General features: G+C 33.0%; 2 protein-coding genes across 2 annotated transcripts in view; one reads left to right on the top strand and one right to left on the bottom strand.

Moving 5' to 3' along the window:
- Positions 1-26,707, bottom strand: part of LOC102740164 (A disintegrin and metallopeptidase domain 3-like) — a 425,273-nt gene that overhangs the window by 167,597 nt on the left and 230,969 nt on the right. The gene's annotated exons all lie outside the window — the stretch shown is intronic.
- LOC102740462 (disintegrin and metalloproteinase domain-containing protein 18) overlaps positions 1-26,707 on the top strand; it is a 180,222-nt gene that overhangs the window by 119,132 nt on the left and 34,383 nt on the right. The window contains exons 18-20 of the mRNA XM_081812865.1: positions 3,977-4,095; positions 7,336-7,349; positions 16,192-16,333. Of these exons, the coding sequence (XP_081668991.1) occupies positions 3,977-4,095; positions 7,336-7,349; positions 16,192-16,333 (275 nt within the window). The remainder of the gene's footprint in view (positions 1-3,976; positions 4,096-7,335; positions 7,350-16,191; positions 16,334-26,707) is intronic.

Here is a 26,707-nt window from a genome sequence, read left to right as displayed (position 1 = left end):
GTGCTATTGTAAATGGAATCATTTCTCTAATTTCTCTTTCTACAGTTGCATTGCTAGTGTACAAGAAAGCAACTGATTTCTGTGCATTGATTTTGTATCCTGCCACATTACTGAATTGCTGGATGAGTTCTAGTAATTTGGGGGTTGAATCTTTTGGGTTTTCCACATAAAGTATCATGTCATTTGCGGAGAGAGATAGTTTGATTTCTTCTTTGCCAATTTGAATAATTGTATTTCTTTTTGTTGTCTAATTGCTGTTCCTAAGACTTCTAGTACTATGTTGAACAATAGTGCTGAGAGTGGGCATCCTTGACGTGTTCCCCATCTTAAGGGAAGGGCTCTCAGCTTTTCCCCATTGAGGATGATATTTGCTGTGGGTTTTTCATAGATGGATTTTATGAACTTGAGGAATGTTCCCTCTATCCCTATACTCTGAAGAGTTTTAATGAGGGAAGGATGCTGCATTTTGTCAAATGCTTTTTCTGCATCAATTGAGAGGACCATATGGTTTTTCTCTCTCCTCTTATTAATGTGTTCTATCACATTGATTGATTTGCAAATGTTGAACCACCCTTGCATCCCAGGGATAAATCCCACTTGGTCGTGATGGATGATCCTTTTAATGTATTGTTGGATCCTGTTAGCTAGGATTTTGTTGAGGATTTTAGAATCCATATTCATCAGGGATATTGGTCTGAAATTTTCCTTTTTGATGGAGTCTTTGCCTGGTTTATGGATTAAGGTAATGCTGGTCTCACAGAATGAGTCTGGAAGCATTCCTTCTGTTTCTGTTTTTTGAAACAGCTTCAGGAGAATAGGTATTATTTCTTCTTTGAATGTTTGGTAGAATTCCCCCAGGGAATCCATCAGGCACAGGACTCTTGTTTTTTGGGAGATTTTTGATCACTGCTTCAATCATGTTACTGGTTATTGGCCTATTCAGGTTGTCAATTTCTTCCTGCTTCAGTCTTGGGAGTTTATATGTTTCCAGGAAGGCCTCCATTTCATCCAGATTGCTCAGTTTATTGGCATATAGGTGTTGATAATAATTTCTAATAATTGTTTCTATTTCCTTGGTGTTAGTCGTGATCTCTCCCTTTTCATTCATAATTTTATTAATTTGGGTCCTTTCTCTTTTCTTTTGGATAAGTCTGGCCAGTGGTTTATTGATCTTATTAATTCTTTCCAAGAACCAGCTTCTAGTTTTGTTGATCTGATCTACCATGTTTCTGGTTTCTAATTCATTGATCTCTGCTCTAATCTTAATTATTTCTCTTCTAAAGAAAGCTCTTGTTCTCTGTTGATTTTCTTTAGAAGAGAAATAATTAAGATTAGAGAGAACAAGAGCTTTGAATGATACACTGGACCAGATGGACCTCATAGATATATACAGAACATTCCATTCTAAAGCAACAGAATACTCATTCTTCTTGAGCGCACATGGAACTTTCTGCAGAAGAGACCACATACTAGGTCACAAATCAGGACTCAACCAACACCAAAAGGTTGAGATTATTCCCTGCATATTCTCAGACCATAATGCCTTAAAACTGGAACTCAATCACAAGAAAAAATTTGGCAGAAATTCGAACACTTGGAAGCTAAAGATCACTCTGCTCAAGAATGTTTGGGTCAACCAGGAAATCAAAGAAGAACTTAAACAAAACATGGAAACCTCTGAGCATGAAAACACATCAGTCCAAAACCTATGGGATACTGCAAAGGTGGTCCTAAGGGTGAAATACATAGCCATCCAAGACTCACTCAAAAATTAGAAAAATCCTAAATTCTCCAACTAACTCTACACCTTAAAGAACTAGAGAAAAAGCAACAAATGATGGTTTCCAAAGTTTCTCATGAGAAAGCTGCTTATAATCTTACTTAGGATCTCTTGTATGTGACAAGTTACTTCCCTTGCTGCTTTCTAAATTCTCTCTCTGCTTTTGGCTTTTAAAGTTTGATTATAATATGCACCAGTGTGAGCCATTTTAAGTTCATCTTACTTGAAGTTTGTGAGCTTTCAGATGTTTGAATTCATGTTATTCATTGAATTTGGGAAGTTTTCAGTAATTATTTCTTCATATATCCTCTCTTCTGAAATGCAAAAGGGAGCTCTTCAAGTTTACAAATAGAAACTAACAACATGAAAACATGTAAAAGCATAAAAGCTACTGTAAAAATTAAAATATATTCAAATTCATAATACTCTAATATTGCATTGTTAACATGTAAATCACTTTAAACTCTTTTATAAAAGTTAAGAGACACAAGTTTTAAAATTAGGGCATCTGGGTGGCTCAGCTGGTTTAGTGTCTGCCTTTGGCTCAGGTCATGTTCTTACAATCCTGCTTCTTCCTCTCTCTCTGCCCCTCCTACCTGCTCATGCTCTCTCTCTCTCCCTCTCAAAAATGAAGAAATAAATAAATAAATAACAATTCTTTAAAAGAAAAATATTAAAATTAACTAGATACAAAAATGTGTTAATGAATATACCATATAAAATGATGGAAATTTTGGCATCAATTACACAAAATGTGGGGGAAGGAGAAATTAAAGTGTAGAATATTTGTATAAGGTCAAAGTTGGGTTGTTATCAGCTTAAAATAGACTGTTCTATCTACAAAATATTTTATATAAGCCTCATGATAGCCCAAGTAAAAAACCTGTAGTGGACTCACTAAAGAGAAGGAGAAAGTAATCAAAGCATAAAAGTATTTTTAAAAAAAATCAAATCACAAAGGAGAACAGCAAGAGAGGAAAAACAGAACAAAGAAACCACCAGAAAATAGGAAAAACAAAGGTAATAGTAAATCCTTACTAACCCATAATTACTTTAAATATAAATTAATTGAATTTTTATTAAAATACAACATGAAATGATATGCTGCCTACAATGATTTACTTTACTTTTAAGGACACACATAGGCTTAATGTGGAGGAACGGGAAGAGATTTCCCATGCAAATGGTAACTAAAAGACAGTAGTGTGGCTATCATACTTTAGCAAAAATTGTCAAAAAAGACAAGAAGGTCACTATATAATGATAAAAGAATCAATTCATCAAGAGAATATAAAAATTGTAATAGACATGCACCTGAATTCCAAACATCTAAATATATAAAAGAAATGTTAACAAAACTGAAGGGAGAAATAGGCAGTGACATAGTAGTAGGAAGGAAACAAGGAAACATTTTACCAGTGGAGAGTGGAACTTAATTAGTGGGTGAGAACTCTTAGCTTTATGCATTTTAATTGTTTGAATTTTACAAAATTTTCTTTACTTGTTTTACTTTAAAATGAAAATTAATACTAAACTATTAAATGTAAAAGCACAATAACATGTAAACTCCATAGATGTAAACCTCTAGAATTGCAAGTTTATTATAAAGTTTTATTTTATTGTTCATTTTTAATATTTTTTGCAACTATTTTATTTTATTTTCGAAAATGTGTTCACTTAAAAATGAAATACAAATGACTGGTCACTAAAGTAAAATTTTGAAAAGGGGATTAAGTTAAGAAATTAAAGAGGCAAAGTCAATTGATGGTAATTTTATTACAATATTTTGTATAGAAATTAAAGTATAGGTATAGAAAATGCAGAAGTGGTGGTAGTAAATGTTTAAAAAATAACTAAATGAGATATTTTTAGAAATTCTAAATTCACCCAATGTTGTACTCTTATTTATTGTACTCATAATTTATTGAATCCTATTTATTAAAAATGATTGGGGAAAGGCAAAGTACTTATCAAAAACAGTCAATATATAGGGGTCATAAATATACTATCATATAAGTAGTGATTTTGTCATTGACCATTATGTTGTCAAAATTTTCACTGTTTTTTCTAACATTTCTCATACAGTATTAATAAACTTAGAAAAATAGTGATTTTATTCTTTTGAAGATATACATAAGATATAAAAACTAACACAATTTATAGTAATTATATGGCTTTTTTGTTTGTTTGTTTCAGATATGTAATAATTTGGGTAATTGTCATTGCTTTCCTGGCTATAGGCCTCCATATTGTGAATTCCAGATTGGTTCACCAGGGGGAAGTATTGATGATGGAAATGTTCAGAAATCTGGTGAGTAGAAATTAAAATTTTAAAAAATAGATGTTCCTTTATGAAATACTTAAAGAACTATAATGCTGAGTCAAATCTTTCATGATCACCTGAGTAATTAAAAGTTACCTTGAATAGCGGCTTTAATTAATTAGTGTTACACAATATTTGTAATGAGATTTTCTCAGATACTTACTTTTCATCAACTTAGTGAAATAAGTTAGAAGACCGTCCTCAGGTTTTAATAAGTGTCAAAGCAAGAAATAAGATGTGAACTTAATGAATAAATATTATATGTGCTTTGACTGCTCCACCAATAAACTGTCCCTCTTCTCTCTTCTTGTGCCTCCATATTCCCTGATACACAACAATACTTAAATTAGGCCAGTTAATAACCCTACAATGGCCTCTAAGTGCACAAGGGGAAGGAAAAATCACATGTCTCTGAATTTAAATCAAAAGCCCCAGATGATTAAGCTTAGTAAAGAAGACATATTGAAAGCCAAGATAGGCCAAAGCTAGGCCTCTAGCACCAGTTAGCCAAGTTAAGCATGCAAATTTTTGAAGAAAATTAAAAGTGCTAATCCATAAACATACAAATAATTAAAAAAGCAAAATAGCCTTACTGATGATATGGAAAAAGTTTTAGTAGTCTGGATAGAAGATCAAACCAGCCAGAATATTCCTTTAAGCCAAAGATCAATCCAGAACAAGGTCCTAATTCTCAATTCTACAAATGCCAAGATAGGTGAGGAAACTGAAGAAGAAAAGTTTGAAAGTAGCAGGGGTTGGTTCATGATGTTTAAGGAAAGAAGCCATCTCCATAATATAAAAATGCAAAGTGAAGCAGCAAGTGCTGATGTAGAAATTGCAGCAAGTTAGCCAGAAGATCTAGCTAAGATAACTAATAAATGTAACTATACTAAACAATCTATTTTCAGTGTAGACAAAACAGTCTTCTATTGAAAGAAAATGCTGTCTATTAATCTCATTGCTAGAGAGGAAAAGTCAATGCCTGGCTTCAAAGCTTCAAAGGGCAGTCTGAGTCTCTGCTGTTAGGGGCTTATGCAGTTGGTGACTGAATTGAAGTCAATGCTCATTTACCATTCTTAAAATCCAAAAACCTTAAGAATTATGCTAAATCTACTCTGCATGTATGTCCTCTATAAATGGAACAGAAAAGTTGGGTGACAGCACATCCGTTTACAACATGGTTTACTGAATATTTTAAACACACTGTTGAAGCTTGCTGCTGAGAAAAATAGATGTTTTTCAAAATAACATTGCTCATTGACAATGCATCTGGTCCCCTAAGAGCTCTGGTGGAGATGTACAATAAAATTAATGTTGTTTTTATGCCTGCTAACAAAACATTAATTCTAAAGCCCATAGATGAAGGAGTAATTTTAACTTTCAAGGCCTATTACTTAGGAAATGCATTTCATAAGTCTATGGCAGCCATAGATAGTGAGTCCTCTGATAGATCTGGGCAAAGGAAATTGAAAATTTTCTGGAAAGCATTCACCATTTTAAATGCAATTAAGAGCATTTGTGATTCATGGGGAGAGGCCAAAATATCAACATTAACAGGAGTTTGGAACAAGTTGATTCCAACCCTTATGGATGACTTTGAGTGATTCAAGACTGGTGGAGGAAGTAATTGCAGACGTGGTAAGAAAATTAGATTAGAAGTGGTACCTGAAGATGTGACTGAATCACTGCAATCTCATCATAAAACTAACAGATGAGGAGTTGCTTCTTATGGATGAGCAAAGAAAATGGTTTCTTGAGATAGAATCTACTCCTGGTGAAGGTACTGCAAAGATTGTTGAAATGACAGCAAAGGATTTAGAATATTACATAAACTTGGTTCATAAAGCAGGGTTTCAATTTTTAAAGGAGGTATACTATAGGTAAAAATGCTATCAAACAGCATCACATGTTACAAAGAAATCATTCATGAAAGGAAGAGTCAATCAATGCAACAAATTTCACTGTTGTCTTATTTTAACAAAATGCCACAGCCATCCTAGCCTTCAGCAACCACCACCCTGATCAGTCAGCAGCCATCAACTGTGAGGCAAAACTCTCCACCTGCAAAAATATTATGACTCTCTGAAAGCTCAGATGATGCTTAACACTTTTCAGCAATAATATGTTTTTACATTAAGATATTTACAATGTTTTTGTAATGATAATGCACACTTAATAGACTACAATATACTGCAAACATAACTTTTATATACACTGGGAAACTGGAAGATTAACTTGCTTTATTGTGATATTTCCTTTATTGTGGTGGGATGGAACTGAACCTGCAATATCTTTTGAGGAATGCCTGTATTGTAATTCCAGAGTAAACACTAGGAAAACAATTCAAAATTTTTAGAAAAAAATAAAAGAATTAAAATTCCACCAATTAATAAAATGAAGCCTAGAGGGAAAAGAACATTAGACAAATAGAATAACTAAATAAATATAAATCCAATAATAATAATTTAACTAAATATCTACCAAGTAAACATTCAATTTAAAAGCACTTACTCAGGCTTTCCAAGATAGTGGTATAGGAATACCCAGAACTCAACTGGTAAGCATCCTTCACCCCATACACTCTCCAGCTACCTTGCTAAAGTGAGTGGGTATACACAATCCACACAGGAGACACCACTTGATCTCCTAGCCTGGTAGCCAAGGGTGTTAGCATTCCAGAAGTCCATGGGGCTATAACAATCAGAAAGAGTTTTTGGCAGACCACCATCACTATAAGGATAGTGCACAAAGAGCAGACTGAAACACAACCCCAGTCTTCCTATGAAGAGGCCTATTTAGTTAGCCTGGAGGTTAGGCCTGAGGGACAGTCTTCAAGTTTTCCACAAATGTAGAAACTACATTTTTTACAATGTATTTTTTAAAAATATTAAAAAAGACAAACCTTTAACTATACTAACAGAATAAAAGAGAAAGAAATCAAATAAAATCAGAAATGAAAGAGGAGACGTTACAACAGATACCACAGAGTAGCAAAATTTATTTATTTATTATTTATGTAATTAATTTGCATGTGGTTATCCAGTTTTCCCCTAAATGATGTTTTGAGGAGACTATCCTTTCTCCATTGAGTATTTTTGGGTCTCTTGTCAAATATTACTTGACCATATATGCAGGAGTTTATTTCTGGGCTCTCAATTCTGCTCCATTGTTCTACATGTCTATTTTTATGCCAGTACTATACTGTTTTGATTACTACAGCTTTGTAGTATAGTTTGAAATCAGAAAGTGTGATGCCTCCAGCTTTTGGTCTTCTTTTTCTGGGTCACTTTGGTTCTTCAGGGTCTTCTACAACTCCAAACAAACTTTAATTGTTTTTTCTATTTCTGTGAAACTTTGGTAGGGATTTCATTGAACCTATGGATGACTTTGAGTAGTATGGACATTTTAACAATTTTAATTCTTTCAATCCATGAACATGGGATACATTTCCATTTGTTTGTCTCTTCTTCAATTTCTTTCATTAAAATTTTGTCATGTTCAGTGTACAGATAGTTCACCTCACTGGTTAAATTTATTCCTAAATATTTTAATTTTTTTGATGTTATCATGAATGGAATTTTTTTTTGGTTTTTTGTTGCTATTGTTGTTTTTTGCCCTCAGATGTTTTATCACACATGTAAGAAACACAACTGTTTTCTGGATGTTGATTTGGTATCTTGCAACTTCATTGAATTTGTTGGGTAGATACAATTTTTTTCGTAGTGTCTTTAGTATTTTCTATACATAGGATCATATTATCTGCAAAGATAATTTTTCTTCTTCCTTACTGATTTGGGTACTATTTATATCTTTATCTTGCCTGATTACTATAAATGGGAATTCCAATACTATGTTGAACAAGAGTTATCTTATTTTTCATCTCAGATGAAAATCTTTCAAAATTTTACCATTGAGTATAAATATTAGCTGTGGACTTATATATGGCCTTTATTATGATGTGGTATCATAATAAATTTGTTAAGAGTTTTTATCAGGAAAAGATGTTATATTTTGTTAAGTGCTTTTTGTGCATTTATTGAGATGATCATATGATTCGTATCTTTTTATCTTTCATTCAATTTATGTGGTGTTTCACATTTATTGATTTATATATGTTGAATCATCTCAGAGATAAATCCTACTTTCTCATGATCAATTATCTTTTTAATGTGTTGTTGAATTTGGTTTGGTAATATTTTGTTAAGAATTTTTGCATCTAACCAAATGGAAGGCCATTTGTTTTTTTTGGTTTTTTTAAAGATTTTATTTATTTATTCATGAGAGACAGAGAGAGAGAGAGAAGCAGAGGGAGAAGCAGGCTCCCAAGGAGCAGGGAGCCCGATGCGGGACTCGATCCCAGGACTCCGGGATCATGACCTGAGCCGAAGGCAGACGCCCAACCGTCTGAGCCACCCAGGCGCCCAGAAGGCCATTTGTTAAACCCTAATTGAAATTTGACTGAAAGAGAAATTAAATTGTATTAGGACATTAAGATTTTAGAGTATCTTTATTACTACAGCTATTATATTAACAAATATTAACCCAAATATAACACTGCATGTTAACTATACTGGATATAAAATTGGAAGAAAAAAAAAAGAAGTAAAAAAAAAGAATTTTTGCGTCTATATTTATAACATATTTGTCTGTAATTTTCTTTTCTTGTGGTATCCTTATCTGATTTTGGTATCAGGGTAATGCTGCTCTTGCAGATGAGTTTGAGAGTGTCTTCTCTTCAATTTTTGAAAGTGCTTGAGAAAGATTGCTGTTAATCTTTCTTTAAATATTCATTAACATTCCCCAAAAACAATCTGGTTTGGGGATTTTCTGTTTTGGGAGTTTTTGATTACTGATTCATCTCCATACTCTTATTGGTATGTCCAGATTTTCTATTTTTCATGTTTCATTCTTGATAGATGATATGTTTATAGGAATTTATCCATTTCATCTAGGTTATCCAGTTTGTTTGGCTAAAATTATTCATAGTAGTCTCTCATGATTCTTTGCATTTCTGTGGTTATCTGTTGTAATGTCTCCTCTTTCATTTCTGATTTTATTTTATTTCTTTCTCTTTTCTAGAGTTATTATAGTTAAAGATTTGTCTTTTTAAATATTTTTTAAAAATCAGGTCTTAGCTTCATTGATTTTTTTTCTGTTGTGTTTCTAGTCTCTATTTCATTTACTTTTGCTTTGATGTTGGTTATTTCCTTCCTTCTTCTAACTTTGAGCTTAGTTTTTTTTTTTTCCTAGCTCCGTGAGGTATAAAATTAGGTAATTTATTTCCATCTTTCCTTCTTTTATTAATTTCTAGTTTCATACTATTGTGATTGGAAAAGATACTTGTATGATTAAGGAACTTTTGTGCACTGTTGGTGGGAATGTAAATTGGTACAGCCACTGTGGGAAACAGTATGGAAGTTCCTCAAAAATTTAAAAATAGGAGTACCATAGGATCCAATAATTCCACTACTGGGTATTTACCCAGAGAAAACGAAAACAATAATTTAAAAAGAAGTATGCACCCCTATGTTTATTTCAACATTATTTACAACAGTCAAGATAATGGAAGCCACCAAAGTGTCCATCTATAGACAAATGTGGTATATATATATATGTATGTGTATACACACACACACACACACACACACACACACACAGACAATGGAATATTACTCAGCCATAAAAAAGAATGAAATCTTGACATTTGCAATGACACGGATGGAGCTACAAAGTATTATGCTAAGTGAAATAAGTCAGTCAGAGAAAGACAAATACTATATGATTTCGCTCATATGTGGAATTTAAGAAACAAAACAAATGGGTAAAGGGTCAGGGGGAAGAGAGGAGGCAAACCAAGAAACAGACTCTTAACTATGGAGAACAAACTGATGGTCACCAGAAGGGAGGTTGGTGGGGGGATGGGTAAAATAGGTGATGGGGATTAAGGAGTGTACTTGATGAGATGAGCATTATGGAAGTGTTGAATCACTATATTATACAAACGAAATTAAATATTACACTGTATGTTAACTAATTGTAATTTAAATAAAAATTTTAGTAAAAGACAAATCAATAAGGATGATTTTATTCTTCTTAAACTTGCTAAGACATGTTTTGTGACCTATCATGTGATCTACCCTGAAGAATATGTGCACTAGAAGAGAATATGTATTCTGTTGCTTTTGGATAGAAGTTTCTGTATGTGTCTGTTAGGTCCCTTTAGTCTACAGTATGATTCAGGTCAGTTTCCTTGTTGATTATCTGAAGGATCTATTCATTTCTGAAAGAAGAATATTGTGGTCCTCTACTATTATTATATTGTTTTCTATTTCTCCCTTCAGACCTGTTACAATTTGCTTAATATATTCAGGTGTTCTGATGTTGGGTGCATACATAAATATTTATAATTGCCATATCTTCTTGATTAATTGATCCCTTAGCATTATATAATAACTTTCTATGTTTCTTGCTACTGTTTTTGGCTTAAAGTCTACTTTGTCTGATTTCAGTATAGCTACTTCTGCTCTCTTTTAGTTTCCACTTGCATGGAATATATTTTGCCATCTCCTTACTTTGAATCTATGTATGTCATTGAAGCTGAAGTAAGTCTTTTGTAGGCAGCATACAGTTGAGTCTTATTTTTTATCCATTCAGCCACTCTATGCCTTTTATTTATTTATTATTTTTAAAGATTTATTTATTTGAGAGAGAGAATGCATGTGAGCAAAGGGAGGGGGAAAAGGAGAGGGAGAGAATCTCAAGCAGACTCCCCACTGAGTGCAGAGTCTGACATGGGATTCAGTCTCACGACCCTGAGATCATAACCTGAATGGAAATCAAGAGTCAGACACTTAACCGACTAAACCACCCAAGTGCCCCACTCTATGTCTTTAAATTGGCCTATCCATTAACACTAAGAATAATTATTGATAAATAAGGACTTACTAATGTCATCTTATTGTTTTCTGGCTGTTTTACAGTTCCATTTTTCTTTTATTCCTTTTTTGATGTCTTCCTTTATATATTGATGATTTTCTTCTCTTTATCTTTTTTGTTTCTATTGTAGATTTTTTCTTCATGGTTCTTATGAGATTTACACTATAAAACACAAAACATAAGGTAAAAACATCATAAAACAAATAAAATATATATTATTCTGATAACAGTTCAATCTTGATCATATACAAAACCAATATTCTTTTATTCCCCCTTTTATGTTTTTGATGTCAAAATTTATATTTTTTATTGTGTATCCATTAAAAATTGGTGGAACTATAACTATTTTTAATACTTTCTGTCCTTTAACCTTTATTCTAGAGTTATCTAGTTAGCATATTATTAGGGTATTTTGAATCTGACTACATACTTATCTTTGCCAATGTATATTTTCTTATGTTTATATGTTACTAATTAGCATTCATTTGTTTCAGCTTGAAGAAAACCTTTCAGCATTTCTTATAAGGCAGATTTAGTGTTGATAAATTTCCTCAGCTTTTGTTTATTAAGGGAAAATCTTCATCACACCTTCAATTCACAAGGACAACTTTGCTGGTTAAAGTATTCTTAGTTGGCAGTTTCTTACTTTTAGTATCTTCAGTATGTCATCCCATTCTCTCCTGGCCTGAGGTATCTGCTGAGAAACTCACTGATAGCCTTATGGGGATTTTCTTATCCGAGGGAGATTTTTTTCTCTTGCCTTTAAAATTCTTTCTTTTTGGTTTTAGACAGTTTTGTTATTAATTGTCTTGGAGAAGAACATTTTGGATTGAAATTTTGAGGTGACCTGTTTGTTTTATGAACTTGGATGTCCAAATCTTTCCCCAAGTTTGGGAATTTCTCAGCCATTATTTCTTTAAATAAGCTTTCCATTCCTTTCTCCCCGTCTTCTTCTTCCAGGAATCCAATGTGTACATTATGTATTTTCATGTTGTTCCATAACTTCCACAGGCTTTCTTGATTCTTCCTTCTTTTTCTCTTTTTGCACTTCTGATTAAATAATTTCAACTGATCTTTCTTCTAGATCACTCTTTCTCTTTTCAGCTTGTTCAGATTTGCTCTTGAAGCTCTCTATACTGAATTATTTACTCTAGTAATTATATACTTCAGCTATGACATTTCTAGTTTTTTTTCTTTTTTGTTTCCCTTCTCTTTGTTGAGCTTCTCATTTTGTTCTTATGTTTATTCCTGGTATCATTAAATTGTTTATCTGTATTATCTTGTAGCTCTCTGAGTATCTGTAGAGCAGCTACTTTGAATTCTTTGTTGAGCAATTACTCGATCACCACTTCTTTTGGGACAATTATTGGAGGTTTACTATATTCCTTTGATGGAGACATTTCTTGATTCTTCAGGATCCCTGTAGCCTTGCATAGGTGTCTATACATTTGAAGATGTGGTCACCTCTTCCAGACTTTATGGAATAATTTTAAAAAGGGAAGCCTTTCACATGTGAATGGAGCACACTTGATCATGCTGTGATCCTGGGTCTAGTGACGCAAAGTACTAAGTGCAACAGCACACAGTGGCACAGGGTCCAGGGAGATATAATGTCTTTTTGGCTCAGACCACTGGGGTCTACCTTATTAACACTTGTATGGTCCTTGTGAGCACCCTATGGGGTCTATAGTTGCTGCAAGTGCTGTTTGGGTCCTAAGTGGCACTTCTAGGACCAATAGTTAGGGGCAAGTTTAAGCAGTGTTGGTGGCTAGACCAAGTGATGTGCACACATTTAACTGTAGGGCCCAGCCTCAAGTGCCTATGTAATGGCAGAGATCAGTTGGAGACACACATGTGATCAGGCCAAGGGTAGGTAGCAAGGGCCAGTGACAACTATGGGCTCATGGGAAGTTGTAGTGGCTCTGGGTGTGTTTGTTCTCATGGCTTCACACTCTGCCTCCAGGTGTGCATACTTCAGTGGAGGCAGTGATGGACCTTTGGCTAAGAGGCATACAGGTGCACAGCTGGAGGGGCTATCTTCAGGTGCACTGATAAAGTATTTGTATTTAGAATATACAAACATTTATATTAAGGATACATAAAGAATCCCTGAAACAATAAAATGCAAACAACCCTACAAAAAACAGACAAAATATTTGAATTGAAACTTCATCAAAGAGGGTATATAGATGACAAACAAGCACATGTAAAAAGGCCCAGTGTCATTTTAAATGGGAAAATGCAAATTAAATTCAAAATTAGATACCATTACATCTCTACAAAAATTGGTTACATTTAAAAAGCTAACTATGGTGTGAAGAGAGTGTCCCATATACTGCTGTTGTAATGTAAAATTGCACAGCTTCAGAGTTTCTTAAGAAGGTAAGCATTCACCTACAATATAATCTAGTCATTTCACCTTTTACCCAAGAAATAGAATGCTTATGCAAATACAAAGCTTTGTATATAAATGTTTATAACAACTTTATTTATAGTAGATAAAATCTGGAAATAACCCCAATATAAATCAACAGGTGATTCATAAACAAAGTATTGTATATCCAAACAATAGATTACTATTGAATGATAAAAAGGAATGAGCTATATAGTTACATGTACCAATGTGGATGAATTTCAACATTGCCCTATGTGAAAAAGAAAGGCAAGATTAAAAAGAATACTGTCTAATTTTATATTAAATTGTAGTACATGCAAATTAATTTATAGTGAGGGAATGCAGATCAGTGGCTGCCTATGTGGGGGAGTGGTAGCATGATAAGATTATAAAGGAGCAAGAGGAAACTTTAGTGGATAATGGATATATTCATTATTTTGATTGAGGTGATGATTTCATGGGTGTATACACATAACAAAACCTATCAAATCATAAATTTCAAATATGTGTATTATTATATGTCAGAAATACCTCCAAGATGTTAAAGCAACAAAATTTAAATGATAAGTGAGGCTATTCATGCTATTTTTTGGTCAAATCTCAGGCACTAGTTAAACCCATTTTAGTTACTTACCAAATAAAAAATTGTAAGACTTTTACACTAAATGGACAAAAGCCACAGATGTCAAACAAAACAATCTTTAAAATGTTTGCCTAAGTGGGGTATATATTTATCAATATATATTTATCAAATCTTATCCATATGTACAGCTAAAATGTTTGCATTTTATTGTATATAAAGAATATAATTAAAAAAAGAAATACCATATATATGATATATCCAAGACTCCTATCCACTGCTAATGGAAATATAATTGTTACAACCATTTAGGAAAATCATTGGAAAATTTACTAATGCTTAAAATAGGTATATGCTATGAATAAGCATTACTACTCCAAGGGCATGTATCTATTGAGAAGTATGTGTACATATGTTGACTAAAAGACATTTAGTAGAATATTCATAACAACACTATTCATTATACTCATAATTCCAAATTACTTGAATACCCATAAGGAATAGAATGCATTAATGGCTGTTATTTCTATGCAAAGATATAGCATACAGTGGTGTGAATGAACATTTTACAACTATAAACAACAATGTGCGTAAATTTCCAAGTTAGGTAATAAAGAGAAAAAAAAAGCAGAAAAAAAGTATATCCAATATAATTCTATTTACATAAGGTTTAAAATCTGTAAAAAAAATTGACTCATGCTCTTAGAGACCAAAGTAGTAATTATCTTTGGGAAGGATAACAACTGGAAGAAATCAGGTTGGGAGTTCTGACATACTGGCAATATTATGCTTCCTGGATTTGGTGTTGGTTACATGAATGTGTTTAATTTAGAAAATTCTTAGAGCTGTATAATTATGGCATACATCCATTTCTGTTTACATGATATTTCAGCAAAAATTCACTAAATAAACATAATAGAAGAAATCAAGATATTTGTAAACTTTGAAAAGAAATGATTAAAAATATCCTAAGGATTCTCTTGGATTCTGGCAGGATCTGTTTTGAGATCTGAAGAGTTTTTGCTAATTCATTGTTAATATATTCATATATTGTGTACTTTTCTGAATCATGTAATGCTTTAATTTTTAAGTATAAGAAATAACAGAAGATGTTTGTCTTTCTCTGACCGTCTTATTTCATTTAGCATTGTAGTCTCTAGTTCCATCCATATCATTGCAAATGGCAAGATTTCATTCTTTTTATGGCTGAATAATATTCCATTGCAAATATACCACATCTTTTTTTTTTCTTTTTCATAGATACAAGAATAGGTATAGAGTGGCACCTGGGTGGCTCAGTCGTTAAGCGTCTGCCTTCGGCTCAGGTCATGGTCCCAGGGTCCTGGGATTGAGCCCCGCATCGGGCTCCCTGCTCAGCGGGAAGCCTGCTTCTCCCTCTCCTGCTCCCCCTGCTTGTGTGCCCTCTCTCGCTATGTTTCTCTCTGTCAAATAAATAAAATCTTAAAAAAAAAAAAAAGGATAGGTATAGATATGAATTTTATTTAGATGCATAAAACATGAGACATTTAAAGATGATTTCCTTCAAGAAGAGGTACTATGACTTGGCAAGGGTGGGGGAAGGGGGTTTTCACAGAATATTCCTTTCTAAATTTTTAACTTAAATCCTATTAATGTGTTACTTTTTTTTTAATTTTTTTTTTAAGATTTTATTTATTTGTGAGACAGAGAATGAGAGACAGAGAGCATGAGAGGGAGGAGGGTCAGAGGGAGAAGCAGACTCCCTGCTGAGCAGGGAGCCCGATGTGGGACTCGATCCCGGAACTCCAGGATCATGACCTGAGCAAAGGCAGTCGCTTAACCAACTGAGCCACCCAGGCGCCCTAATGTGTTACTTTTAAAAAACATTGATGTCATAAATATACTGAATATAGTAAGCATTACTCAAAACATTTATACAGTTACTATAATTAAACAAATATGCATAAAAGACAAATAGGAAATAAGACAAAAGCGCCATTGTTGTTAGGGGTTATTAGCTTAAATGTCCTTTTATTTTCCCCTGTAAGAGTTGGCAATATATTAAAATTTCAATTATTTATATAAATATTATATATAAAAAGATTAAAGTGAAAGAAATATAAGTTTATTTAAATATTTAGTGAAGCAAATATCCATTGATTTCTATGTTTTATTTCTAGATATAATTTTTATTAAAGAAGACTACAATGCACAGCAGAACAACTGGCTTATTCTGAGTTTCTACATTGTTCTGCCCTTTATCATAATATTCACTATTATGATCATGAAACGAAATGAAATGAGAAAATCATGCAACAGAGAGAATGCAGAATATGAAGGGTAAATACGACTATGCAAATAATTTATGATCTTAAATTGTACTGCTTATTGACCAGTGAAATAAATTCATAGTTTTATAACACTTAGTGATATTCATTCTTATGTATTTGCACTATTTTTAACCTAGTGTAAATGGCATTTTTATAATTTTGTTTTCCAATAGATTGTTGCTAGCATATTGCAGTAAGTCAAAATTTTGGCTGTTCTAGAATTGTTTTCCTCACGAATATTTATAGTGTTTAGATGTTGTGTTAAAACTTTCACTAATTCCTTGACCCTCAAAATGTTTCTCTCTAGTAATTTCAAATACTTTGAAAAAAGTCTCTTCAGAATTCTTTGAAATTAGATACTGTTTCTTATAAATTTCTACATGCTATTTTTTCAATTTTTATTTAAATTCAATTTAATTAACATATAGTGTATTATTAGTTTCAGAGGTAGAGTTTAGTGATTCATCATTTACATAAAACACCCAGTGCTCATTCCATCAAGTGCCCTCCTTAATGCCCTTCACCTGGTTACCCAATCCCCCACCCACCTCCCCTTCAGCAACCCTCAGTTTGTTTCTTATAGTTAAGAGTCTCTTATGGTTTGTCTCCCTCTCTGTTTTTGTCTTATTTTATTTTTCCTTTCCTTCCCCAAAATTCATCTATTTTGTTTCTTAAATTCCACATGTGAGTGAAATCATATGGTATTTTTCTTTCTCTGACTGACTTATTTCTTTTAGCATAATACTCTCTAGTCCCATCCATGTCATTGCAAATGGCAAGATTTCATTATTTTTGATGGCTGCGTAATATTCCTCTGTGTGTGTGTGTGTGTGTGTGTGTGTGTGTGTGTGTGTGTACCTCATCTTGTTCAACATCACTCGGCATCAGGGAAATACAAATCAAAACTACATGCTGTTCTTACATTTGTTATTCTTTTCTTCTGGTGACCAGTTAACTCATTGAAAACAAGAAACCCTCATATAAGTCCTTAAATATAATATCACAAATGATGATTTTAACTTCAAAGTAATGTTTTTGTTGAAGGCTATATTATTGGTCTATTTTATGAAGAAATTTTTATCTGTACACACCTTACATGTATATTGTTCAGGGGTGATGGATCATATTCACTGAAAGAGAAAGTGACTTAATTGGCCTATCATGATTCTCTGCAGAGAAAAAAAGAAAGAATTCAAAGGCCTCACAGGTAATGATATTGAGGGGAGTAATGTGCATGCTCAATGCATCTCCACAATCCAAATATTTCTACTGCCCCAGACTCAATAAATATCCCTTTATAAACAGTTTTAGTAGGCCTGGGATATACATCTTTAGATCTTTCATCTTGTGTATTCTATAAGTGATATACACTTGGAACCATTGAAAACATTATTTTTAACCAGCTGGAAATAAAAGTATTTCAACTTATATATTCATTTCTGTCATGTATTACCTTCTTAATTTTATAAAGGACTTTGAAGTTCAACTAACTTTGGAATATCTAGCATAGAACCATCTGTCCTGGAATCATCAGGTATTCCTTTATGAGGGCAACCTATGCTTGATCCTTAGAGAGTCCTATTTCCAGAGTTGCCTTAGTCAATTTCTTGATATCTTATGCTACAGGTAAGAAAATCTTGACTCTGGAATACAGTCACCTCAACCTTGAGTAAATAGTGAATATAAGAGAGTTGACTTAATCTGGTTTTCCTTTTTTGTTTATTTTCTTCATTAGTTTTCCAAAGTAATTTTTATCCATTTTTTGTTATGTTTTGGATGTCCTCTGCAAGAATGCCCTTTCAGTCCTTGCTCTCCATGACACACTCAGTCTTTGATTTGAGTGAACTTATGCAAAATTAATAGATAAAATATTGGATCTTCTTACAAAATATGGTAATCTGGATCACTTGTCATTCTGTTCTTCATAAAAATAGTCATTGAAATGAATAAAATAACAAACTAATAAAATGTTATATTAAGTTAAACCTTAATAAAAACTAGAAGCCAGCATAGTGGTTATCAAAAAATGAGGAAAGCTCCAACAAGGCTGGCAAAGTTAAGGAAGAATACTAGGAATAGCCTTAGTATTTCTGGAGACTTCAAACAATATGTAAACTGTGCTGGGAGGCCAATTCAAACCCAAATCTAAGACCAAGATTTCACAACAAGAAGGGGTTCAATTTTACTGTATGTGAGATAGGAAATGATAATTGTGTCCAATATTGTGTTTCTTATATATATTTTTTTAATTACCAGTGAGGCTGCAAATCTTTATTTTCTTCTGGGCCATACTGTTTTTCTTTACACAGAAATTACTTTTCATATCATTTGACCTCTTCTCCCTGTTTGTTTATATTTTATCTTTTACAGAAGTTGTATACACACACATACACATATAGTTTACTAATGCTTTTTTTTAAAAAGATTTTATTTATTTGAGAGAGAGCATGAGTGGGGTGAGGGGCAGAAAGAGAAGCAGACTCCCTGCCTAGCAGGGAGTCCGACGCAGGACTCCATCCCTAGACTCTGGGGTCATGACCTGAGCTAAAGGCAGGTGCCTAACCAACTGAGCCATCCAGGCACCCCTACTAATGCTTTTTTTATTTATACATGAATATTCTTTCTGGATTCTTATTGAATTTATAAAGTAATTAGAGAATTGATAGCTTTGAGTATTGTGTATGTCTATCTTGGAACATGTAAAACAGGAATAAGTTCAAAAAAATATGAAATGATTTTTTCATCGCATAAAGGGATAATTGTTGGCTTGCATTAATACATTAAATATGTGTGTGAACTATCAAAAACATACAAGAAACACACAACACTGTATGTTCAATTTAAAAAAAATATCAAAGTGAACACTTGTATCTCCTCCAACAAATTAAGATGTAAGATATCATCAGTAACACTATGCAGTTCTGGGATCTCTTTATAGGAAGAGTTTTAATTATTATTTTGAGGTCTTTATTTGTTGTAATCTATTCATATTTTATGTTCTTTCTTGAGTCAGCTTTGGAAATTTGTGTCTTCTAGGAATCTTATTTCATCAAAATATAATATTTTGTTACATAAAATTGTTCATAGTATATTTTCTTGCACTTTCTGTAGGACAGTAGCGAACTCTTGCATTTCATTTCTGATTTTGTGTCTAATCTCTTTTTTTTTCTTAAATTTAGTTAAAGCTTTCTTAATTTTTACACTCACCAATACCTCTGCACTGTTTTTGGTGGAGTTATCAAAACTCTTAGTTGTCAAAATTGACCAGCATTTTTGAGCATTTCACTTGTTTTGTCAGCAATATTTCACTCTGTTGACCATTCTCTGCTTTCCTGAAATTCTTTTCTTCATTGCAAGGCAGGTCTATTAGAAACAGGTTCCCTCAGTTGTTATTTTTCAGTTTGTTGGGCTTTTTACTTGTAGTTAGTTGGAGTGATTAAGTGACAGCTTCATTACATACCAGACTAAAAACTGAAAGTTTGTATAAACTGTTTTTTATAGTCACCTACAAATTTGTCTTTAACTCATGCTCTTTGCCCCTTTATATGGATTAGAATTACTACCTTGTGTAATTTGCTTCAGGATGAAAAATTGCTTTTGTTATTTCTAGTAAGGAATGTCTACTGGTAATAAATTCTCCCAAGAAGAGAAAATCTCTCTCCTAGATTTTTTTTTAAATCTGGGAATATCTTTATTTGACTATCATCATGGAAACATAGTCTTGCTGGATATAAGATTCTTAGTTGACAGATTTCTTTCATTCACTATTTTCATATACCATCAAATTGTCTTCCTGCTCTCATTGTTTCTGATGAGAAGATGATAGTCTTAATGAAATTTCCTTGTAGGTGATAAATTGTTTATTCTTACTACTTTTAAGATTATTTTTATGTCCGTCTTTCAAATTTTTGACTATCATGTGTCTAGGTATGAATCTCTGTGTTTATCCTACTTGGAATTCATTGAACTTCTTTGATGTTGAATGTCTTTCATCATATTTGGGAAATTATCAGCCATTAATCTTCAGATATGTACTTTTTTCTCCCATGTCTCTCTATTCTTTTTAGAATCCATTAGCTATACGCCAGGGCACTTCATGGTGTCTACATTTATGTGAAGCTCTTCTCATTTTTTAAAAATTTTTCCTCTTTTTCTTCTAAATATTTATCAGTATGGATCTGTGTTCAAGTTAGCTAAATCATCTACAAACTCAAATCTACTGCTGAGCCTTTCTTTTGACTTTTTCATTTTAGTTATTGTACTTTAAACTCCATAATTTCCATTTGTTTATTTTTTTATAATTTCAATATTTTTTGTTATCCTTTTTTAAATTGACGTATGATTGAGGTATAATATAGAGTATTATATTAGTTTTAGATGTACAACATAATTATTTTATATATATATATACATTACAAAATGAACACCATAATAAGTTTAGTTAATATGCATCATACAGACACACAAAATAATTTTTTTCTTATGATGAGAACTTTTAAGATCTCGTTTCTTTGGAACTTTAAAATATGCCACACAGTATTATTAACTATGGTCATTATATTGTACATTACATCCCCATGATGTATTTATTTATAACTGGAAGTTTGAACCTTTTGACCACTTTCTCTTTTGTTGCCCAGTCCCCAACCTCAACCTCTGGCAATGGCAAAATTTTTTTTGTTTCTATGAGTTGGTTACTTTTTGTTGTTGTCATCATTTATTTTACTTAGATTCCACATTTTTCTTCAGATAAATACCCAGAAGTGAGATCATTGGATCATATGGTAGTTCAACTTTTTAATTTTTTGAGAAATGGCCATACTGTTTTCCATAAAGGCAGCACCAATTTACATTCCCGCTAACAGTGTAAATGCTTCCCTTTTTTCTGCATCCTTGCCAACGCTGGTTATTTGTTGTCCTTTTGATAATATCAATTCTAAAGTTTCATTGTAGTTTTGATTTGCATATCCCAGATGATTAATGATGTTGAGCATCTTTTCATATATCTGTTGGCCATCTATATGTCTTATTTGGAAAAAAAAATTCTATTCAGATTTTGTGTATGTTTTTCAATTAAATTGTTTCTTGTTTTTTACTCTTGAGTCATATTAGTTCTTTTTATATTTGGAATATTAACCCCTTATCAGATATATGACTTGCATCCCATTTAGTAGGTTGCCTTTTCAAGTTGTTGATGGTATTCTTTGCTGTTTAGAAGTTATTTAGTTGGATGTAATGCCAGTTATTTATTTTTATTTTTATTGCCTTTCCTTTTGGTGTCAGATTCAAAAAATCATCACCAAAATCAATGTCAAGAAAGTTAACTGCCTCTGTTTTCCTCTAGAGTTTTACGTTTCTGCTTTACATTAAAGTCTTTAATCCATTTTGAGTTAATTTTAGTGTATTGTGTAAGATGGTGGTCCAGTTTCATTCTTTTGCATGTGGCTGACCAATTTTCCCAACACCATTTATCAAAGAGACTTTCTTTTCCCCATTGAATATTCTTACCTCCTTTGTCATAAATTAATTTACCATATATGCATGGGCTTATTTCTGGGGCTTCTATTCTTTTTCATTGATCAATGTGTTTGTTTTTATGCCAGTACTATAATGTTTTAATTACTATACCTTTGTAATATATTTTGAAATCAGGGACCATAAGGCTTTCAGTTTTCTTCTTCTTTCTCCTGATTGTTTTGGCTATTTGGGGTCTTCTGTTGTTCTATACATATTGCAGAATACTTTGATGTATTTCTATGAAAAATGCCATTGAAATTTTGATAGGGATTACATTGAATCTGTGGGTCATTTTTGGGTTATATAAAAATGTTAATAATATTAAATTTTCCAATCCATGATCATCGATTATCTTTCCATTTTTTGTCTTCAATTTCTTTCATCAATGTTTTATAGTTTCAGTGTACAAGTCTTTTACTTCCACAGCTGAATTTATTTTCTATATATTTTATTATTTTTGATGTAATTTAAATGGCATTGCTTTTCTTTCTGATAGGTCATTATTAATGTAAAAAATGCAGAAGAGTTTTGTACATTGATTTTTCATCTTGCAACTTACTTAATTTGTTTATTAGTTCTAACAGTTTTTTGGTGGAGTCTTTAGGGTTTACTAAATATAATATGTCATCTGCAAATAGTGACAGTTTTGCTTCATCCTTTCCAATTAGATACATTTTGTATCTTTTTCTTTTTTTTTAAAGATTTTATTTATTTATTTGATAGGGACACAGCGAGAGAAGGAACACAAGAAGTAGGAGTGGGAGAGGGAGAAGCAGGCCTCCTGTGGAGCAGGGATCCTGGGGCGGGGCTCGATCCCAGGACCCTGGGATCATGACCTGAGCCAAAGGCAGATGCTTAAAGACAGAGCCACCCAGGCACCCCCCAATTTTATATCTTTTTCTTGACTAATTGCTCTGACTAGGACTTTAATACTATGTTGAGTAACAGTGATTTCTGATCTTAGAGGGTAGCATTCAGCTTTTTCACTGTTCAGCATGGTGTTAGCTGTGGGCTTATCATATTTGGTCTTTATTATGTTGAGGTATATTCCCTCTATACCTGTTTTGTTGAGAGTTTTTGTCATAAATTGATGTTGACTTTTGTCATCTATTTCTGGTCTAATAAGATGATGATATAATTTTTATCAATAATTTTGTTAATGGGATGTATCATATTGGTTGGTTTGCAATTGTTGAACCATCTTTGCATCCCTGAAATAAATACCACTTGATCATGGCATATGATCCTTTTAATGTATTGTTGAATTCAGTATGCTAATGTTTTCTTGAGAAATTTTTGCAGCTATGTTCATCAGGGATATTGACCTATAATTTTCTTCTGTTGTGGCATCCTTGTCTAGTTTGGGTATCAGGGAAATGCTGGCCTCATAAAATGAGTTTGGAAGTGTTTCTTCCTCTTTTATTGTTTGGATGAGTTTGATAAGGACTGGTTTTAAATCTTTGAATGTTTGGGAGAAATCACCAGTTAAGCCAACTGGTCCTAGACTTTTGTTTGTTGAGAAGTTTTTAGTTACTCATTCAATTTTCTTACTAGCAATTGGTCTAGTCAGATTTTCTATTTCTTAAAGATCAGTCTTGGAAGCTTGTATGTTTCTAAGAATTTATCCATTTCTTCTAGGTTGTCATATTTTTGTCATATAATTATTCATGGTAGTTTCTATGATTCTTTGCATTTCTTTTTTAAGATGTAATTTATTTGAGAGAGAGAGAGGAAGAGAGAGAGACAGAGGAAGAGAGAGAGAGAGAGAAAGGGAAGGGGCAGAGGGAGAGGGAGAGAGAGAATCTCAAACAGACTCCCTGCTGAGTGTGGAGCCTGATGAGGGGCTTGGTCCCACAACCCTGAGTTCATGACCTGAGCTGAAATCAAGAGTCAGCCACTTAACCAACTGAGCCACCCAGGAGCCCCAAATTTTTGCATTTCTGTGACCTCAGTTGTACCGTCTATTTCATTTCTGATTTTTTTTTTTACTCCTCTCTCTTTTTTCCTCAGTGAGTGTAGCAAAACTTTGTTAGTTGTGTTTATCTTTTCAGAGAACGAGCTTTAGTTTTATTGATCTTTTTTCTTATCTTTTTAGTCTCCAGGTCATTTATTTCTATTATTTATCTTTGTTATTCAATTGTTTTTACTAACTTTTGATTTGTTTGTTCTTTTTATAGTTCCTTGAGGTGTAAAGCTATGCTGTTTATCTGAGATTTTTCTTGTTTCTTGATATAGGCATTTATTGCTATGAAATTCCCTCTTAGAAGTGCTTTTGTTGCATTCCATAAAATTGGTAGGTCGCATTTCCTTTTGTTTGTTTGTTTCAGGTATTATTTCAATTCTCTTTTGATTTTTTCTTTGACCCATTGGTTGTTCAGCAGTATATTTATTTAGTCTCTACATATTTGTGAACTTTCCAGTTTTCTTCTTGTAATTGTTTTCTAGTTTTATGCCATTATGATCAGAAAAGATGCTTGGTATTATTTCATTCTTTAAATGTAAAAAGACCCTTTTGTAGCTTAATATATCACCTATCCTAGAGAGGTAGATCTAGATCTATCTTACCCAGATATCTATAGCTTAATTTATGATGTAACCAATATCTATCCTAAAGTTCCATGAACACTTGAGAAAAATATGTATTCCATTTCTCTTGGATGGAATGTTTTGTATGTATCTGTTGAGTCCACTTGTCTAATGTATCATTTAAGGCAAAGGTTTCCTTAATGGTTTTTCTGTCTGGGTGATCTCTCCATTGATTTAAGTGGTGTATTGAAGTCCCCTACTACTACTGTATTGCTATATCTCCCTGTAGGTATGTTAATATTTGCTTTATATATTTAGGTGCATTACAAATGTTATGGCTTCCTTGGATTGACCCCTTTATCATTATATAATGTCCTTCTTTGTCTCTAATACAGTCTTGTTTTAAGGACTCTTTTGTACACCCCAGCTTTCTTTTGTTCTATTGTTATTCTATACTGGATGAAACATTATTACAGTACTTTCTTTTCCTTTTTTTTAATGGTTTCCTTTAGTTCATGGAACATATTTATGACAACTGCTTTAAAGTTTTTTTCTTCTAAATCTGACAACTACTATCTCTCAGGCAATTTGTTTCCTGTTTTTTTCCCTGGGTGTAGGTCACACTTTCTTGTTTCTTTGCAGTCCATAACATTTTTACTGGAAACTGGAAATTTTAGATAATACATTAATACAGTAACAATTTTGGATACTTATGCCCACCCACTACACACCTACACAAGGCTTCTTGTCCTTGTTTGATTTTTGTTTGTTTAGTGACTTAACTGGTATATTTCATCAAAATAAATTTTTCCCTATAATGTGATGCTTCCATGCTGCTCCTCAGATGTCATAAATTGCCCTATTATCTAATCCAATTAGATCCAATTGCCTTTGCAAGAGTAGCCTTTGAGGCTTATTTCTCTCTGACCCCAAAAGGACTTTTCTTAGCTGACTCTTTTTCTGGTTCTCTCTGTTAAAAATTTAGATGGTCTTTAATTTAGCTTTTTCTCATCAACTGCCAGCCTTATTTACCCAACATAATCTTCAGTGTATGACAGTGTCCTTAGGTTTGAACTGCTTCTGTTCCTAATAAATCACTTACCTTGGGAGAGCTACAGATCAACAATTTCTCTCTTGGACACTTATCTCTGAGAAATGAAAATCATGCTTTCACAGAAACTTGAACACAAATGTTTATAATACCCTAATACATAATAGCCCAATCTGTAAATTAAGGTCATTCAATGCATAAATTATTACACAACCTATGGTAAATCCATACTACCACATACTACACAGTAATAAAAGAAAACAAAGTATTGATAGAAACAATTTTGAGGACACAAAGGGAATTATGCTAAGTGAAACAAAGCCACTTTCAAAAGCATATATACACTATGATTCCAATTATATAAAATTCTTATCATATTAAAAATTACAGGTTTGGAGAATAGAGTAGTAGTTCCCAGGAGTTAGGAATAATGGGGAGAGTGGGTATGTCTATAAAAGGGTAGCAACAAAAACTTTTGTTGATGGTACAGTTCTGTATCTTGATGTGATTATAGTTATATGAAACTACACTTGTGATCAAGTTGCATAGAACTACACACACACACATACATATGAATGCATGTGTAAATGGTACGATCTGAGCAATCTCTGTGGGTGTATCAATGTCAATTACCTTGCTTTCATATTATAGTTAGGCAAGATGTTAATATGGGGGGACTGTGTAAAAGGTACATGAAACCTTTCTGTACATATCTTTGCAATATGCTATGAATATGAAACTACTTAAAAATAAAAGGTTAAAAAATTGGATCAAAGGGCGCCTGGGTGGCTCAGTTGGTTAAGCAACTGCCTTCGGCTCAGGTCATGATCCTGGAGTCCCAGGATTGAGTCCCGCATCGGGCTCCCTGCTTGGCAGGGAGTCTGCTTCTCCCTCTGACCCTCAGCCCTCTCATGCTCTCTCTCATTCTCTCTGTCTCAAATAAATAAATAAAATCTTTAAAAAAAATTGGATCAGGGCCATGAATTTATTAAGTTAAATTTTGCAACCTTCTGAAGAAAACACAAAAAACTCTGTGGATCTAGGACTAGACCAGAGTTCTTTCACATGAGAACAAATCATGAGTGGTACCTGGGTTGCTCAATTGTTTAAGCATCTGCCTTTGGCTCAGGTCATGATCCCAGGGTCCTGGGATCAAGTCTGCATTGGGCTCCCTGCTCAGCGGGAAGTCTGCTTCTCCTTTTCCCTTCCCCCTCCCCCTGCTCATGCTCTCTCTCTCTCTCAAATGAATAAATAAAATCTAAAAATCAGGAAACAAACTGAGGGTTGCCC

Source organism: Leptonychotes weddellii, chromosome 2 (genome assembly GCF_054177405.1).
Source record: "Leptonychotes weddellii isolate Sample4059 chromosome 2, ASM5417740v2, whole genome shotgun sequence".
Taxonomy (NCBI): Eukaryota; Metazoa; Chordata; class Mammalia; order Carnivora; family Phocidae; genus Leptonychotes; species Leptonychotes weddellii.
This window is presented reverse-complemented; position numbering and strand designations above follow the sequence as displayed.